This window comes from Phocoena phocoena, chromosome 12 (genome assembly GCF_963924675.1).
Source record: "Phocoena phocoena chromosome 12, mPhoPho1.1, whole genome shotgun sequence".
In the NCBI taxonomy this organism is placed as follows: domain Eukaryota; kingdom Metazoa; phylum Chordata; class Mammalia; order Artiodactyla; family Phocoenidae; genus Phocoena; species Phocoena phocoena.
This window is the reverse complement of record NC_089230.1, coordinates 72,824,854-72,841,878: the sequence shown is the minus strand read 5'-3', so window position 1 is coordinate 72,841,878 and position 17,025 is coordinate 72,824,854. Positions and strand designations below refer to the sequence as shown.

At 35.7% G+C, this 17,025-nt stretch overlaps 1 protein-coding gene across 25 annotated transcripts in view; it reads right to left on the bottom strand.

Annotated features, from left to right (window-relative positions):
• SNAP91 (synaptosome associated protein 91) overlaps positions 1-17,025 on the bottom strand; it is a 155,604-nt gene that overhangs the window by 35,873 nt on the left and 102,706 nt on the right. For 19 of the 25 annotated variants that reach the window (XM_065888564.1, XM_065888568.1, XM_065888566.1 and 16 more), the window contains 2 exons: positions 5,852-5,866; positions 5,536-5,703 (listed from right to left, as the gene is read on the bottom strand). The exons of 2 other annotated variants lie outside the window; for them this stretch is intronic. In XM_065888564.1, coding sequence (XP_065744636.1) covers positions 5,536-5,703; positions 5,852-5,866 — 183 coding nt within the window. The remainder of the gene's footprint in view (positions 1-5,535; positions 5,704-5,851; positions 5,867-17,025) is intronic. 4 more of the 25 variants (XM_065888570.1, XM_065888585.1, XM_065888588.1 and 1 more) reach the window with 1 other exon arrangement.

The window sequence follows — 17,025 nt, the reverse complement described above, 5'->3', positions numbered from 1 at the left end:
GCAAACACGGATATCTTCTTTAAGCCCAATAAAATTAAATATATGATGATGATGTAAACAATTTTAGTTTACATGTTCTTTTATAGTCTACTACAGACAAAATTACACTGTTAACATGAAAGGTATACTAAATGTTCATAAAAGTTAAATCTTCACTATCCCTGAAAAGCATTTTCAGACACAACCAAGGATTTGTTTTAAAGAACTAAAGAAACAAAATTAGGAGATGGCACCATAATGCCTTTATTTTGACTTAAATTTATAGTTGTTTTCAAATACTGAATTGCTCCAGTTATGTGGTCAATGATCCATTTTCAACAGATTAAAAATGTAGTTTCATGTTTTAAGACTACAAGTGTATAACTATCTATAGTAGATTATAATAATATACAGTAGATCCATTAACATGCAGGCAGCCTCCATTTATAAATGTCCAATTTATCAGTGGCTGATGTGTACAAATGATTCCCAATGTGTTTCTGTCAACACACCATGTTAATTATGGTAAAAAAAAAAATCCTGGAGCTTTCAAAGAAACCCTTTACAGAAGGAATGAAGCCATCATAAATATGCCTTGCCTAGAAGAAATTTCTGGAAGGTAGGGACCAACAAGAACCTGCCACTGACCTGCTAGATTTCCCATCCTAAAATACCGCCTTCTGCAGTATCTACCAGTGTTCCCTAGAACACTGCTCCTCTAGCCATTAAAAAGAATTTGTCAAACATGCTTGGGAAATGCTACACAGTATACCCACTTTCAGAGATTTATGTGGTGTATTGGGCTGTAGGAAGTCCTGCAGTCGAGACACTTGTTTCTCAGGTTCACCCAGCGTGTTCCAAACTGAGCTGAGTATGAGACACATTATGGTAACGTCCTGAAGCCCGGCCTTAACAAACATTAAACATTAGAGACTCGCTTGAGTTAAAAGGTCCTTTACAAAAACACAAATATCCCTAGAAGGGACAATGGGACAATCATATGTTACAGCTTGATTTGATTGCTTCCCACAGCTACACTGAGGGAATATATATATGTTCTGAGTAGAGGGCAGTCAGGGGAGAGGCTGAATAATAATAATGGAGTAGGAAAAACACACCAGGGGATAGGACAGACACACCTCCTCAGATGCCATGCTAAGAATACTATCACAGAGGACTTAGAGCAACTTGAAAGCCCTAACAGCTGGGGCAAAAGACCACAAGAAAAGTCTAAGAGGAGGTTGGAAGGGCTGAAAATATTTTGCCACGGGTCAGGTCTGTTTTCTTTCTTTTCGTTCTTAGAAAATTTGGAACTGACGGTAATGCCATTGGAAGTAATAGAAACAGTAATAGCAATCACTATTTATGTGCCAGTCACTGTGTAAATATTTTATTTGCGTTATTAAATTTAATTCCTTCAACTTTCTTGTGATATAGGTTTTATCATCTCCACTTTGTAGATAGGAGAACAGAAACTTGTAAAGTCTGAGGATGTGACCAAGGTCTGTCAAGTGGCGGGGTCAGGATTTGGCTGTAAGTTGTCTGATGGAGGTTTGGGTGTTTGACCACTCTACTGTTATGAACTGTGCCACATTCTACTATACTGTCCCCTCCTTGCAGGATGGAATAAGCACCAGTTATATCAGTGCTAGAGTTCAAACAAATATTCACAGGCTGGCCTCCTTAATTATGATTTCTGTGTACGTAGGTGAAACCCATATTTGTAGCTATATCTTTAGGAGAGGTGGTGTCCCTCCATTCCTGGTCAGCAAGACATCTCCTTTTAATGCTTCTCTGAAACTAAACATTGTAAACTTAACTCATCAACTGTCAACACTTCTCCTAAACAAAGGAGCCCCAGCTGCTCCAGCCCCGAGCTGCTAAGTGTTCCCAGCCCATTTGATGGAGATGTGAACGAGTGAGACTGGATAATCCCAGCCCCACAGCCACTGTCTGACTGTAGCCACGAAAGGGACCCTGAGAGACAACCGTCCAGCTGGGCCCACTAGACCCCCCGGGACTGTCAGAGACAATAAGATAATTTTGATTTTGTTTAAAAAAACAGCAAAACTTCTTAGCTACCCAGCTTTCTTTCATCATCGATGGCAGCATTATCCTTCCAGCACTGAAAGCGAAAGCAATCTCCAATCTAGTTCTCATTCTCTTGTTACCCATTTGCAGTTCAGGTCTACATTCTGCCCATTACCTACCAGTGCTACTTCCAGGAAATGCATGTTCCTGCTTTTCTACTGTTATGGACTCAGTCCAGCCTTACTCAGCAAACCAGTCTCTGACACTGCTGCAGACTAGCCTTCTCTTCCTTCTGGCAATCTAGGAAGAATTTTCTCTCTCATTTTTTATCATGTGACTGACTACCTCTGTAAAAATTTCTTACTGCTGTTGTCTTCTCCAGCCTGAACTCCTCTCCCTGTCTTCTCCAGGCACACACACCATCTTTAAATCACATACTCGGCACAAAGGTTTCAATCATTCTCAGCCTCTTGAGCCCAAGAGTCACCATTCCAGTTCATTTTCTTCCCCAAAGGTCCCAGATTATAAGAATCTTACATGAAATCTAGTTGTAAGTGCTTATATTTAAGTATTGGTGTTAAGGAAGATTGATTAACTTGGTTAACCAACTTGTTCACATGAAGTCAGGTTTGGGAGGCAAGTTCTTTGGTTTTCCAGCCACTTGGTTCTGTGCTCACAGCCTACCATCATGGAGGCCTGCACACAAATTAACACAGTTGACTGAAAGGGTACCCGGGTGAACATGTAGAGGAATTAGCATTTAGCATTGCACTCCTTAGAAAAAAACTGTATTGTTACAAACTAATGTGCTGTTGTTAGTAGAGTTTGCATCAGTGAAAAACAGAATGCCTTTAAGGATTCTGTGTTTTATCTTTATCAATATCTGTAAGTTTTACTACATTTTTAAAGCATAACACTGCCTTGCAGTCCTGTTCTGCCTGACCACAGAAGGCAGAAGGCAGATTTCATTTCTTAAAAGTTCCTTTAAAAAAAATAAGCATTTAGTAAATATAATGTTTCTAAAAATTTTTTTTAATGACTTACATTGAAACAACTAAAACATTATGTGGGTATCAATCTGAGTATTTTAAAATAACAGACACTCCGTATTTTTCAAATTTGTAATGAAAATACAAGACTAAAATACATAGAAAAATTCAACATTTCAGTATCTCATAGTCCTGAAATTAAACAATTAGCCATTATTCAGAAATTAAAATTCATTAAGCTTATTTCTAAAGAAATCTACTTAATACTGCTATATATGCTACATAAAACCTCAAAGGGGATATTTTAAAGTCATATAAATGAAATAACTGGTGCTCTTATTATTCAAAAGTTCTACCACTTGCCCATTTTAGAGATACAAAATTTTTTTAAAATGGCCACACAACACGACCAAAGAGATTTTAGTTTAAGTTTTAATTTAAAATCTTACCTCTAAATGATTCCTTATAAATCCATAAAGAACACGAAAGAAATCAGGGAGTATCACTGAAAACTACAAGACAGACAGTGACACATATAGATTTCTGAACATAAAAGATAGAGATTTTATAGCTATCAGAGGCCGGGAGACAGTTTACAGAACTATAAAGATTAGTAAAAATAATTGTGATGAGATTTGCAGATGTACTCATCTTTACTTATCCTCCATCCAGATGACTAGAAAGGATATTGGTGAAATTAAAGGACAGCCTCCATTCTTTGGCATTAAATCATATGATTTTCTACAGTACTGACCTTTTAAATTTGTATTTCAGGGTAGAAAGACTGACATCACGAAAATATTTTCAAACATACAGATTCTTCTGCTTGATGACTGTCATCAAAGCAGTAATAAATGATTACCACAAACAGCATAATGGCACAAAGAATATTTCCAAGAAATATCTTAGGCAGGACCATGAGAGAAGCAAGATGGAGTTGACTGATTTCTAATAGGCAATTAAGCTCCTTAAAATGGGCTGAAAAACAAAAATCTAAATAGCTAAAGGAATAGAAATGCTTTGTCATCCAAAATTGTCATCCAACCCGTCCATATTTTCCTTGAATTTTTCTCTGAACATAAGCCTATGAGAAACCATCCATACTCAAGACCAATAATGGAGGTAGGAAGGATGGGGTGAAGAAGTTGGTTTTTATAAATTTAAGCTAATATTTTAATTTCTGGTCTCAAAAGTTACAGAGGCATAAGTGAAAAACTAACTTTCTCTAGTGGATGACTCCTCATAATAAATTATTCAGAGTATGCAAATCCCTTCTCCTACTTTAAAAAACAAACAAAAAACCCCGAATTTCTCCTATAATAGATTTGGAAGAGCAACAGAATGGCAGTGCAGCAAGGCAGGAGCAAATTCCTCGCATGAAACAGAGGCAACGAACGATGCTGTGTCCCGCTGAGTATTCCTTGTCTTAGACAACGTTGGCAAGCCTCAGAGACTGGGGCACGGCATGTAGCACAGTGGTATGTGACAGTGCGTAAGTAAGTGTATGTTCCCAGGGGAATACGTTAACTCCACCAGAGCCTGCCAAATCTCTCCTGCCCCCACCCCTTATCATTTGCTTCCTCCAATTTCTTTACCATATTCTCAAAATGCCCTGGGACAGATGTTATACTGTAACGAAGAAACACAAAACTATGATGACTATAACACGGTTCAATGTACACATAATGAGCACTTCTCCAGGTTTGGACATTAGCACCACTCAAAATGGGAAGATGTAAATAAACTGGTTTCAGATGGTTCATCAGGTCCAGGCATATTATATTGACAGAGTGTAGGATATTTGACTGAAGCTTACAGCTGTAAATCAACTCTGTGTCAGAATTTACATTTGCATGGGAAAAATATTTTCAGACAATCGTTTCAAAGTCTGATATAAACCTGTTTTCAATCAGCGTTGCAAGTGCCGACTCCAGTGATCTCTCAAAGTTCTGAAGCCAAAGATGATCCAAGTTTTTGCTTGGACAGAACAAGCTTAAAAAGTTGCAAAAATGGACATATCCCTAAACTCTCTTCAGAGACCTCTAGATCTGAACTCCACTTAGGTGATTTTTTTTTGTCCTAAATCTTAAAAAATAACTTAGGCCAGGATTTCTCCTCCCATGTTCCCCAAACATTTTTTTCTCTCAGCTAGTTCAAATCTAAAAAAAAAAGCCAAAAAACCAATTCTAAATATGATAGAAAGATCTGGTACCACTATTATAGATACTGCAGGGCTGGAGCATATACGGGACAAGAGTTCTAATAGCAGCTTAAATCCTAACTTCGCAAAAAGTAGAAAATTGAATAGGTCCAAAGCATTTGCAACCTTTGCTCTATAATCACTAAAATTAAATGAATATGAAGTTGACAAATTGAGCAAAGATAAATATATATGAATAAACATTTTAAAAGTAGTTAAACACTCTGCCATGCATGTTCTATCTATCTGCCACGTTCTATCATGTAAAAGATTTAAGTGCTTTAACGCTAGCAATCCTGGAAGGAAAATGAAAGAAAAGTGATGTGACTGACTAACCTCCAAAGAGATCCACTTCAGCAGTGACAGCAGTGACAGTTGTAGTAGTTGAGACAGAGGCTGAAGTAGTTGCAATTTCAGCAGCTGTAGCAGGAGGAGTAGGTTCTGGTGCGAACGGATCTGAAATCTGTGCTTCGGAGGGAACAGAGGAAAGTGCAGCCAGAGAATCTATGTCGCACCAGAGACAGAGAACAAATGGAAGAAAAGAAAAGGAAAGGACAAAAGATATACCAGGCTCCAAATGATCAAAGTGAGGACAGTTATTAAGATACGGAAGTCTCTCGAAACAGAAGTTTACAAATAAAGTTTTACTCACCCTCTCCCAAGAGGTCTATCGATGTCCATGGGTCAGCATATGAAGAAATAAGAGAGAAAGCTGAAACTTTCAACCACACCAATGTCCAAGCAGGGTGAGGCACTAACTGAAGAAATTTTAGCTTTATGTACCTTTCTGGACCATTTGAAATTTAAAAAATAAATGTATTACCTATTATTACCATAGAACTTTTGAGCCAGAATGGACCTTAGAGATCCTCCAGATCAACTTTCCAACTTCATAGATGGGAAAACTGAGAGCAAGGGAGGTCAAGAGACTTACCTTAAGCTAGGTCTAAACAACTTTGACAAACTCAATCGATTTCTTGTCAGATTTACCATTTCATCTGCTTTGGTTGATTTCATTATACTGTAGTTGTCAATTCTGAAGAAACCATAGTTAATTGAATTTTATTGATCCTCTTTATTTGATGTGTCATACCAGAGCATGAACAGAGGCTTTACAATGGCTACAGTTTGACTGTGGAACATACTAAGCTGAATGCAAGTTTAGGGGATAGAAAAAAGAAACTCTACCTTAAGCTATTTTCTTCTTTGTAAGTTTCACATTACCAGGTGTTTTTCAGTTCAATATATAATCTCTAATTTATAAACATTATGTGACAACATATGAAAATTATTTTTAAGAAGAATGTGAGAGATTATACAGCATCAAAACTTTTCAGCCCTTCTGAGGCCAGCATTCCAATGGGAGGTTCAGACTTAGCGACCAACAGTGGGATTACAGTTGGCATTCTAAAGAAAAAGCCTAGGAGGGATTATTTTTAACTGTACTATGATGTTAGGTTAAACACTTATAGTGTCCAATGGCATTCTTCTACTCTCAGTCATGTGATATATCTCAGGGATCACATTCAAATTCATGAATGTTACTGGAAATTTATTTTAATCATGAAGAAACTTTATCAAAACTCATTAGGGAGCTATTTTTTTCAGAGCCTTAAAAGCCATATGGGACCTCAGTAAACCAAAAGTTCTAGAAGACATTTAAAAGATTGAGAAACATAAATTTGACATTAAAAATAATTACTTTAGATATAAAGACACACAGACTGAAAGTGAGGGGATGGAAAAAGGTATTCTATGTAAAGGGAAATGAAAAGTCAGGGTAGCAATACTTAAGTGAGACAAAATAGACTTTAAAATAAAGACTGTTACAAGAGACAAAGAAAGACATTACACAATGATAAAGGAATCAATTAATGAAGAAGATATAACAATTTTAAATATATATGCAACCAATATAGGATCACCTAAATACATAAAGCAAATATTAACAGACATAAAGGGAGAAACTGACAATAACACAGTAAGAGTAGGAGACTTTAACACCCCACTTACATCAATGGACAGATCCACACAAAATCAATAAGGAGACATTGGCCTTAAACTACATATTAGATTAGATGGACTTATATATATATATTTTTAATATATGAATTTATGTATATAAACATTCCATCCCAAAGCAGCAGAATACACATTCTTTTCAAGAGCACATGGAAAAATCTATAGGATAGATCATATGCTGGGCAACAAAAGAAGTCTCAGTAAACTTAAGAAGACTGAAATCATATCAGGCATCTTTCCCAACCAAAATGCCTTGACTAGAAATCAACTACAAGAAAAATCTTCAAAAAACACAAACCCATGAAAGCTGAACAATACGTTACTAAACAAATGGATCACTGAAGAAATCAAAGAGTAAATTAAAAAATACCCAGAGACAAATGAAAATGAAAATACAGTGATCCAAAATTCATGGAAAGTAGCAAAAACAAGGCTAAGAGGGAAGTTTACAGCAATACAAGCCTATCTCAGAAAACTAGAAAAATCTCAAATACAACCTAACCTTACACATAAAAGAACTATAAAAAGAAGAACAAACAAACAAAAAAGAAGTTAGAAGAAGGAAAGAAATCACAAAGATCAGAGCAGAAATAAATGAAATAGAGACTAAAAAAAGCAATAGAAAAGATCAATGAAACTGAGAGCTGGTTCTCTGAAAAAATAAACAAAATTGATAAAGCTTTAGCCAGACTCATCAAGGAAAAAAAGAGAGAGGATCCCAATCAATAAAATCAGAAATGAAAAAGAAGAACTTACAACCAACACCACGAAATACAAAGGATCATAAGAGAGTCCTACAAGCCATTATATGCCAAAAAAATGGACAACCTAGAAGAAATGGACAATCTCCCAATACTGAATCAGGAAGAAATAGAAAATACAAACAGTTCAGTAATGAAATTGAATCAGTAGTAAGAAAAACTCCCAACAAACAAAAGTAGAGGACCAGATGGCTTCACAGGTGAATTCTACCAAATATTTATTGAAGAGTTAACACCTATCCTTCTGAAACTACTCCAAAAAACTGCAGAGGAAGAAACACTTCCGAACTCATTCCACAAGGCCAGCATCACCCTGATGCAAAACCAGACAAAGATACCACAAAAAAAGAAAATTGCAGGCCAATATCACTGATGAACATAGATGCCAGAATCCTCAACAAACTATTAGCAAACCAAATCCAACAACACAGTAAAAGGAACATACATCATGATCAAGTGGGATTTATCCCAGGGATGCAAGAATGGTTCAATACCTGCAAATCAATGTGATACAAAAAAACTGAAGAATAAAACTCATATGATCATCACAATAGATGGGGAAAAAACTTCTGACAAAATTCAACATCCATTTATGATGAAAACTCTCAACAAAGGGGGTATAGAGGGAACATACTTCAACATAATAAAGGCCACATGTGACAAACCCACAGCTAACATCATACTCAACAGTGAAAAGCAGAAAGCTTTTCCTCTAAGATCAGGAATAAGGGAAAGATTCCCACTCTTGCCACTTTTCTTCAACATAGCATTGGAACTCCTAGCCATAGCAATCATACAATCAGAAAAAGAAATGAAAGGAATCCAAAGTGGAAAGGAAGTAGTAAAACTGTTACTCTTTGTAGAAGACACGATACCATACATAGAAAATCCTAAAGATGCCACCAAAAAAATGACTAGACCTCACAATGAATTCAATAAAGTTGCAGGATACAAAATTAATATACAGAAATCTGTTGAGTTTCTATACATTAAGAGTGAACTATCAGAAAGCGAATCCACACTTATATGGCAATTAATCTACAACAAAGAAGGCAACAATATACAATGGGGAAAAGACAGCCTCTTCAATAAATGATGTTAGGAAAACTGGACAGCTACAGGTAAAAGAATCAAACTGGACTACTTTCTCACACCATGTACAATAATAAGTTAAAAATGGAGGGCTTCCCTGGTGGCGCAGGGCTTCCCTGGTGGTGCAGTGGTTGAGAGTCTGCCTGCCAATGCAGGGAACATGGGTTCGTGCCCCGGTCCGGGAAGATCCCACATGCCACGGAGCGGCTGGGCCCGTGAGCCATGGCCGCTGAGCCTGCGCGTCTGAAGCCTGTGCTCCGCAGTGGGAGAGGCCACATCAGTGAGAGGCCCGCGTACCGCAAAAAAAAAAGGATTAAAGACTTAAATTAAGACCTGAAACCATAAAACTTCTCAAAGAAAACATAGGCAGTACACTCTTTGATACTGGTCTTAGTAATATTCTTCTGAATATGTCTCCTCAGGCAAGAGAATCAAAAGCAAAAACAAACAAATGGGACTACATCAAACTAGAAAGCTTTTGCACAGTGAAGGAAACGATCAACAAAATGAAAAGGCCACCTACTGAATGGGAGAAGATATTTGAAAATGATATATCCAACAAGGGGTTAATATCTAAAATACACAAATAACGCATACAACTCAACATCAAAAAAGCAAACAACCTGATTAAAAAATGGGCAAAGGACCTGAGTAGACATTTTCCAAAGAAGACATACAAGATAGCTATCAGACACATGAAAGGATGTACAACATCACTAATCATCAGGGAAATTAAAATCAAAACCGCAGTGAGATATCACCTCACACCTGCTAGACTGGCTATTATCAAAAAGACAATGAATAACAAGTGTTGGTGAGAATGTGATGAAAAGGGAACCCTCATGCACTGTTGGTGGGAATGTAAACTGGTGCAGCCACTATGGAAAACAGTATACAGATTCCTCAAAAAATTAAAAATTGAACTACCATGTGATCTAGCAGTTCCACTCATGGCTATTTATCCAAAGAAAATCAGAACACTAATTAGAAAAGATACATGCACCCCTATATTCACTGTAGCATTATTTATAATAGCTAAGATATGGAAGCAACCTAAGTGTCCATCACTAGATGAATAAAGAAGATGTGGTGTGTGTCTACATATAGATAATGGAATACTACTTAGCCATATTTGCCATTTGCAACAATGTGAATGGACCTAGAGATGATTATGCTAAGTGAAATGAGTCAGAGGAAGACAAATACTGTATGATTTCACTTATATGTGGAATCTACAAAACAAACCAAATGAACAACACAACAAAACAGAAGCAGAATCACAGATTTGGGGAACAAACAGGTGGCTTCCAGAGGGGAGGGGTTGGGGGGTAGGAGAGAAATAGCTGAGGGACATTAAGGGATATAAACTTCCAGTTGCAAAATAAATGAGTCATGGGGATGAAATGTATTGTGGGGAATACAGTCATTAATAGGTACTATCTTTGTATGGTGATGGATTGTAACTAGACTTACGGTGGTGATGATTTTGAAATGTATAGAAATACTGAATCACTATGTTATGTAATGGGAACTAACAGTGTTGTAGGTCAATTATAGTTCAAAACAACAAACAAACAAATGCAGAGAAACAGAGGTCAGATTTGTGGTTATCAGAGGCAGGGGAAGAATGAAGGAGTTTGATGAAGGCAGTGAAAACATACCAACTTCCGGTCATAAGATTAAAAAGTACTAGGGGTAAAATATACAACATCACAAACATAATCAACACCATGCTATATATGCTATATATGAAAGTCTTTAAGAGAGTAAATCCTAAGAGTTCTCATCACAAGGAAAAAAAATTTCTCTTTTTTAAATCTTGTATCTCTATGAAATGATGGATGTTCACTTAAACTTATTGTGGTCATCATTTCATGATGTATGCAAGTCAAATCATTATGCTGGACACCTTAAACTAACAGTGCTGTACATCAATTATGTCTCAACAAAACTGGAAGAAAAAAATTATCACATTAATTTAACTATGCAATTTGTGAACCCAATAAATATTAGGTAAAGCATCTACAGATCCACTAAGATAATCAAGGCTCTTCCTAAAACTAAATCTTACATATTTCATAGCAACATTAGAAAATTATAGCACATAGAGTTCTTGACATTAGAAATAGTTTTTAAATTTTAGAATGTACACCTAGTGGATAGCTGAAGTAGGGCTAGGGTATTTTCTGCTGTTAGGTGTCCAGGTCCCAAATCCTGAGAAGTAGAAGGTCCTTCCAGTCATTCCTCAAGCCAACCGGACCTGACCCAATACAACTGTTACTCTACAGTCCTAAGTCCTAAGAGATATGGAAACATATGTATATGTATAACTGATTCACTTTGTTATGAAGCAGAAACTAACACACCATCGTAAAGCAATTATACTCCAATAAAGATGTTAAAAAAATAAAATATATAAATAAAAATATTCATTAGAAACCAAAGTGGGTCATCAGAAGCCAGAGAGATTGGATTCTCTTTTCTCCTGGCATTGGTGGGGCTCTCCTTAGCCTTGCCCTTATCAATGGCTACTTCAAGCTGCAGTGTGACTTAGCAGAAGAGCTAAGAGCCATGTGATTTAACAGCTTCCAGACCTCTCATTGTCTACTTCCACACCTCTCATTGTCTATCACAGGAGACAGATAATTTATTTCATACATTTGGTAAGTGAGAAAGGAGAAGACTGTTGATGTGTACTAGAAGGAGAGAGAGCTAAAAAGATTTTAAAAAGAGGTATGAAAGACTAAAATATTAGTTCCTTGCTCTTAACTAGTGTTTTGTTCAGATGGAGGGTGATGAGAATGATATGATGGAAGATGGAAAGTAAAATTTCCTAGGAAAATGTACAATGATTAAGCATATTGGTGGATAACTGATGTTGAAAATTTTTTCCACTCTTGGAAACCACAGGTGTTAGTCTCCAAAATCTTAATTTTCTAGATGAAATATAATTTATGTTATATATTCCTTGTTTTATGCAAAATTTTCTCTACTATAAAAGCAAGTCCCTATTACAAGATGATGAGGATGGTTATTAAATATTCTCAAAACTGCTACTTTTTATAGAGGATTAAACTATATAAAAAAACCCCATTTTTGAGTTCAATCCATTTGCAAGAGTTCAATCATGAGTTCAGCATGAGTTCAATCCATTTGCAAGTAGTACATAATTAGAGTTGTTTGTATTATAGAAATTGCTAGAAAATATTCCCTGTAACCAAGGAAACAGAGCTACAACTAAATGAACAAGGAAATCTATATTGTGCTGTGAGATGGAGCTGAACTTTTCATGTTTTTATGAAGATTAAGTGTGTTAATTTATTTAAGTGCTCGCCCATACCAAGAACATATCAATAATAAAAGTTAATAATAGCAATAGCTTAGATGGTAACTAGTCTTACTGTGGTGATCATTTCACAATGTATATAAATGTTGAATCACTATGTTGTACACCTGAAACTAATATAATGTTGCATGTCAATTATACTTCAATAAAAAAATAGCAATAACTAACATTTAAGTTAAATAATAATTTTTCATTATAGGACTGTGAATTTCAAAGCTTCTATAAATCTTTCAGAGAGAGCATGTGTATATGTGTGTATATGTGTGTGTGTGTGTGTGTGTGTGTGTGTGTGTGTGTGTGTGTACACATGAATGTGTCTGAAGACAGTCTGCAGATGTGCCCCCCCAGATCTAATTAACAAGCAAATGGTAATATGGGTCACAAAATCTGCTCGTACTGTACCTAATATTTCTCATGGAAACTATTAAAGTCATGTGATCACATAATATTGATGAGCGTTCCAGCATGTGTAAATTAACTTCTATTAAGTCTATTAACTCTAATTAAACCCTAGCAGTAATTCTGTATTTCTCAAAAAGTAGAAATTTCACTTCAAGCATTTATAATAAAAAATTACGCATTTTCCACTTCTAAGATGCATAGGAGTATAACACACACACACTCATTTGTTTGTGCAGAGAGGTGAATTTATTATGAAGGAAAAAAACACTCTCCTTTTTATGGGGAGAAAGGTAGGAATTTTAAAAGCACTCTGTATTCTTCCAAGTTCATTACTGGCTGGCAGAATGCCACATGGAATATGCACTATTTAAATTAAATTTACTAAAATATGAATTTGCTAAAATTTGGTTTACACCAATGACAAGAAATACTATCCTTTACAATACGTCCCCTAAAATGGCAATATTCATCCATACCCAGAAACCCCAAGAGAAATCTGTAAACAACTGATGTGGCCATAGTCATTTGAAAATGAAATCCTCTATCACTATGGTCGGATAAGAACATCCAAGTAGGTCTAAAGAGTTTTAGAGTTTGCATTTTACCATCTAGTTACACAAAATTCAAATAAACTACAATAATAGTGAAGTGATCTTATCAAACAAGACTGAGAAAGTGGTTTTATGTATTTACTTTTTTGCTTAGTCAAATGAGCCAAAACATATTGGTAACAATTTAGCACCTCTTCAAATACAACTGGGTATCTACAGGATAAATGTAAACTGAAGGTAACATTTAACAATTTCATATTTCACTAGTTTACTTGAATTTCTTTTTTTAAATAAGATACATATTTTATATTTTAATTTTTTCGCCGTGTGCACGGGCTTGTGGGATCTTATTTTCCCCGATCAGGGACTGAACACGGGCCCTGGCAGTGAAAGCGCTGAGTCCTAACCTCTGGACCACCAGGGAATTCCCTACTTGAATTTCTTAAGGCTTATAATTTTTACTGTTTTGCTTAGGAATGAGAGAATTTACTTATCAGTATTTTTCTCCCCAGCTGACTTTTCTACTGCTATGAAAGGAGCTGTAGATATTTTGTTGAAACAAAAGACTAATGCTAACCATCAGGTCCTAAGCCAACATTTTCATACACTATAATGCGTTTTGTACTAATTATAAAAAAGTGCTCCCATTGGGCCAGCAGGTTGGAACAGGAAAAGCACTTACTTCTTCCTCAAGGACGAAAAAAGCCCACAGCTTGGCTAGCAGAAAGCAGGCTGAATTTCAGGCCTCTCGCCCTGCCTTTGGGCAAGGCACAAACTGCGGGTCCACACTGCACAGCCCTGGTTAAAACCACACTAATCTGCTTTCTTCTATATCCACTGACACCTCAATGTTTCAATCATCAATAGTTATTTATTCTTAACAAGTAAAGACTGAAATGTGTTATAATAAAGTTGGTTATTAAAACTTATTCCTTATAATGTGTCTTAGCAAAAAGTACTTGAATATAAATAAAAATGTTACAATGCAATTTAAAAAGATTTCACCAAGGGATCTTCTTTTTCATTTATTATTATTTTGGTGCCAAACAAACCAAACAAACAAAAAGGACACAATTTCTCTTCAATTTGATGCTGGAGAATACAGTGAAAGGAGACAGTTTACAATTTCACTGTTTATTCATTAAAGTTCTAAATCACTAAACAACTAAATGTCTAATAAGTTCTAAAAATTACAGTGTGAACAATCTACTGATTTAATCAGTTGAGAGAATTAGAGTTAACACATTCATATAATACTGAAAAATAATTTTGTATAACCCTACAAATTTATAATTAATACTAAATTTTAAATTATAAAAGTTCTATGAAAGTCATTTATATGAATTTTGTGACAGAGAAAACCTGATTTAAGGATATGGATTTGAAGCATTCTTAAATAAATAGGAAAACATGATACACTGTATAAGATACCGTGGCAATGAAAATTATTAGTAAACTGAAATAATCAAACATTTCTGAAAGATGAAGCTCAGAATGAAAAAACATGAAAACCAGAAGGCCCTTATAAAATCTCTTCAACAAAAATATTTTCCTTTACCAATTGAAATTTAATAAAGTTAAGTGTAGCTGAAAGAAAATTTTTATTAAGAAAATGATAGCTATAGGCTTAGGAGTTGACCATTTCAACAAAGGAGAAGTTTTAAGTATTTAAATGGAAAAGCACCAATAGTTAAATGCTTATAAATATAGTTAGCAACTTTGTTTCACAAGTAGTTATTTTTGTTTATTTTGTTACCACAAAAACTTGGAAATAAAACCAAGAGATTATAGCAGGTAGTGTTGATGTTATATTGCCAATGTTTACCAAACTCACCCAAGGATTATTTAATTACCTGTGGAAATGTATCTTCATTTGATGCTGCAATTTAACTGTTAATTAAGGACTCTGATCCTGAAATGATATACTGAGTTACAGTTCTTGTCTGCTAGTGATGCTCTATCTGGGAGAAAAGATAACCTCAAGACATGGTTTTTACTGCTCTACTGGACATTAACCAGTTTTGTACTTAACCTAGCCATCTTATTTTAACATTTCCTTTCAAATGTCTATAAATACCCAGTTCCTCAAAACGCTCTTTGAGCCAGCTTTATCATCTTACTGGTTTCCTCATCAGCCAGTTAATGTCTTTTGCCAGTGCTGTTTCTCCCCACCCCCTTCAGGTTTATGGAGGTATAAGTGACATATAAAAATTGTATATATTTAAGATGCAATGTGATGAGTTGATATACATATACATTATGAAAAGATTACCACAATCAAATTAACACATCTATCATCTCACATAGTTACTGTATTTTTGTAGTGCAAATACTTAAGATTTACTCTCTTAGCAAATTTTAAGTATACGATACAGTATTATTAAATATGGTAACCATACTGTATATAAGATCTCCAAAACTTATTCATCTTACAACTGACCCTTTGTACCCTTTGACCGTCTTCCCACTCCATGCCCTGCCCTCCGTCGCCCACCACCAGCCTCTGGCAACCACCCTTCTACTTTCTGCATCTATGAGTTTAGACTTCACACAGAAGTGAGATCATACATATTTGTCTTTCTGTGCCTGGTTTATTCACTTAGCATAATGTCCTTCATGTTCATCATCCATACTGTAACAAATAGGAGGACTTCTTTCTTTTTAAAGGACTAAATGATTAATATTCCATTGAATATATACAATGTGCTTTTTTTATATCCTTTTGTCTGTTGACAGACATTTAGGTTATTTTTATATCTTGGCTATTGTGGATAATGCTGTAATGAACATGGGGGTACAGATCTCCATCCATCCAGAAGTGAGAATGGTGAATCATGTGACAGTTCTATTTTCAATTCTTTGAGGAACCTCTATATTTTTTCCATGATGGTTGTACTGCCACTATGGAGAACAGTATGGAGGTTCCTTAAAAAACTAAAAATAGAATTACCATATGACCCAGCAATCCCACTGGGCATATACTGGGCATATACCCTGAGAAAACCACAATTCAAAAAGATACATGTACCACAATGTTCATTGCAGCACTATTTACAATAGCTAGGACATGGAACCAACCTCAATGTCCATCGACAGGTGAATGGATAAAGAAGATGTGGTATATACATACAATGGAATATTACTCAGTCATAAAAAGGAACGAAATTGAATTATTTGTAATGAGGTGGATGGACCCAGAGTCTGTCATACAGAGGGAAGTAAGTCAGAAAGAGAAAAATACCATATGCTAAAGCACATATATGGAATCTAAAAAAATGGTACTGACGGACCTAATGGCAGGGCAGGAATAAAGACGCAGATGTAAAGAACGTACTTGAGGACTCGGCATGGGGAAGGGGAAGTAGGGATGAAGTAAGAGAGTTGCATTGAAATATATACACTACCAAACGTAAAATGGATGGTTAGTGGGAAGCTGCTGTATAGCACAAGGAGGTCAGCTGGATGCTTTGTGACGACCTAGAGGGGCGGGATAGGGAGGGTGGGAGGGAGGCTCAAGAGGGAGGGGATATGGGGATATATGTATACATATAGCTGATTCACTATGTTGTATAGCAGCAACTGACACAACATTGTAAAGCAATTATACTCCAAAAAAATAAATTAAAAAAAAAAAAAACCATAATGGCTGCAC